Source organism: Parus major, unplaced genomic scaffold (assembly GCF_001522545.3).
Source record: "Parus major isolate Abel unplaced genomic scaffold, Parus_major1.1 Scaffold597, whole genome shotgun sequence".
NCBI classification, from domain to species: domain Eukaryota; kingdom Metazoa; phylum Chordata; class Aves; order Passeriformes; family Paridae; genus Parus; species Parus major.
Genome location: NW_015379485.1, coordinates 1 through 2151, shown reverse-complemented (window position 1 = coordinate 2151; position 2151 = coordinate 1). Strand labels below are relative to the sequence as shown.

The 2151-nt window shown below is 64.2% G+C and overlaps 1 protein-coding gene across 1 annotated transcript; it reads left to right on the top strand.

Annotated features, from left to right (window-relative positions):
• Window positions 1–17: 17 nt before the first annotated feature.
• LOC107199351 (rho guanine nucleotide exchange factor 1) lies at window positions 18–2143 on the top strand (the record flags this gene model as incomplete). Its single annotated transcript, XM_015616679.2, has 8 exons — window positions 18–265; window positions 347–487; window positions 931–960; window positions 1084–1186; window positions 1270–1351; window positions 1468–1491; window positions 1762–1935; window positions 2016–2143. Coding segments are annotated over exons 2-8 (669 nt in total), but the record flags the coding sequence as incomplete, so codon positions are not given.
• Between the last annotated feature and the right edge of the window lie 8 nt (window positions 2144–2151).

The window sequence follows — 2151 nt, the reverse complement described above, 5'->3', positions numbered from 1 at the left end:
CCCCCGACCCCTCCTCTTTTTGAGGGGGCCACAACCCTTCCGGAAACTGCTGCAAAGGCGGCCCCCAGAGCTGGGGGGGAGGGGGCTTTGGGAGCCCCCACAACCCCTGGCCGGGGGGCTGTTAATGGGGAGGGGTCTCCACCGCCTCCTCCCCCTCAGAACGGACCCGTCCGGAGCTGCTGTCGGAGGAGACCCAGCGGCGATTCCTGCAGGACATCCAGAACTTCCAGGAGCCGGAGATCTCCCGGCAGCTGGAAGACTTCAGGTCTCGAGCGGGGAGGGGGGTCGGGGGGGTTAATCTGGGGGGGTGGTCGGGGGTCCAAGCGCTCGGTGACCCCCCCCCCAGGTCGAAGCGGTTGATGGGGATGACGCCGGGGGAACAGGAGCTGTCGGAGCTGGAGTGGAGCCGCGCCCGGGACCCCTCAGGATGCGAATCCAAGGAGAAGCAGCTGGCCGAGCAGCTCCTGGCTCGCCTCGAGGAGATGCAGTGAGTGGGGAGGGGGCTCCAACCCCCCGCTCCGGCTCCCCAAATACTCGGGAATTCCCTCCCTATCCCTAAGTCCGGAAATCCACGGAACGCCCCCAAAATCTCTGGGACCGCCCACGGCTCGTGGAGCCGCTCCTAAATTAGCATCACTCCGCCCCAAAGGCATGTTTGCCTCCTCAAATCCTTGTAAAAACCCAAAAATCCTTGTGAACCCCCCCAAATCCTTGTGAACCCCCCCAGGTCCATGGAACCACCCCCTAAAATTGGGTAACTCTTCCCCAAATTCCTATAAACTCCTCAGATCTCTGGGTTTGGACTGGTCCTAGGTGAGATTTGGGGGGGGTCTGATGAGATTTAGGTCTCAGAAAGGATTTGGGGGGTCTCAGGTGGGATTTGGGGGATTTTGGGGGCGATTTGGGGCTCATCCTCCTCTCCCTCCACAGCCTCACCATCTCATCAGATGAGGAAAAAAGGTGAGGGGGTCCTTGGGGGAGGGGGTGTGGGGTCTGAGAACACTCAAGGGCTCCCGGGTGGGTTTTGGGGACTCCCCAAGACCCCCAAATTCCCCCGGACCTGCCCTGAACACCCTTCCCCAGCTCCGTCATCTTCGGCGCCATCGTCGCCTACATGAAATTTCTGGGCGTCAGAACCAAGGGTGGCGACACCAAAAAATCCAAATCCAACTTTTTCCGTAAAAAGGTGAGACCCCCGCACCCACTCCCCGATTCCCCCCGACCCCCCCTGACCCCCCAGACCCCTCCTGACTCCCCCTTTCCCCACAGATTTCCGGGAAGGAGCCCCAGGGAAAGGCCCGGAAGGGTTTCAGCCTCCCCGGGGCCGCTCTGTGGGGTCGCGACGCCCACAGTGAGTGGGGGGCTATGGGAGGGGGGGTGGGAGACCCCTCCCCACCTTCTGCAGGACCCCACCCTTTTCTGCTCCCCTCCCTCTCAGGCGCCTCTTCCCCACATTTTGTTTTGTAGGTGCTGAGTTCAGGCAAAGCGAAGGTACCCCCGGACCCCCGCCCCATTTATCCCCTCCCACCTGGGGGGCTCGGCCTCCCCCGTGGGACCCCCACCCCATTTACCCCCCAATCCTGGGGGGGGCTATAAGACCCCCACCCCATTAACCCCTGGCTGTTGACCCCTCCCACCTCATTAATGCTCCCACTGAGCCCCTCCAGCCCCCCCCGCCCCACTGAGCCCCTCCAATTTTTGGGGGAGTTCACCCCCAGAGCTTTTGGGGGCTTCCCCTGACTCCCCCTGTCTGCCCCCCAGCTGAAAAGCCCCCCCACCCAGAGCGGAGGGGCCCAAGGGGGGCAGAGCGCATTGAGGGGGGGTCTTCCCGCCCCCCCCGTGGCGGGGGGGGCACAGGCGGGACCCCCGACCCCCCCCCAGGCCTGTCAGTCACCGTGACCCCCCCGGGCGGGGACAGCGCCGAGGCTGAAGCAGGTGAGGGGCAGGGGGGGCTTTTTTTTGAGAGGGGTCCTGTTCCTGCACCCCCCCCACCCTAAACCCCCCCTCCCATCCAGGGACGGACCTCCTGGGACCCTCGGAATTGGGGGATCCCTCCCCGGAGCCCCCCTCCGGAGAGCAGCACACCGTGGAGGAGGGAACAGAGAGCGAGAGGTGGGTGAGATGTCCCCCCCCAAAATTTGGGGTGTGTGT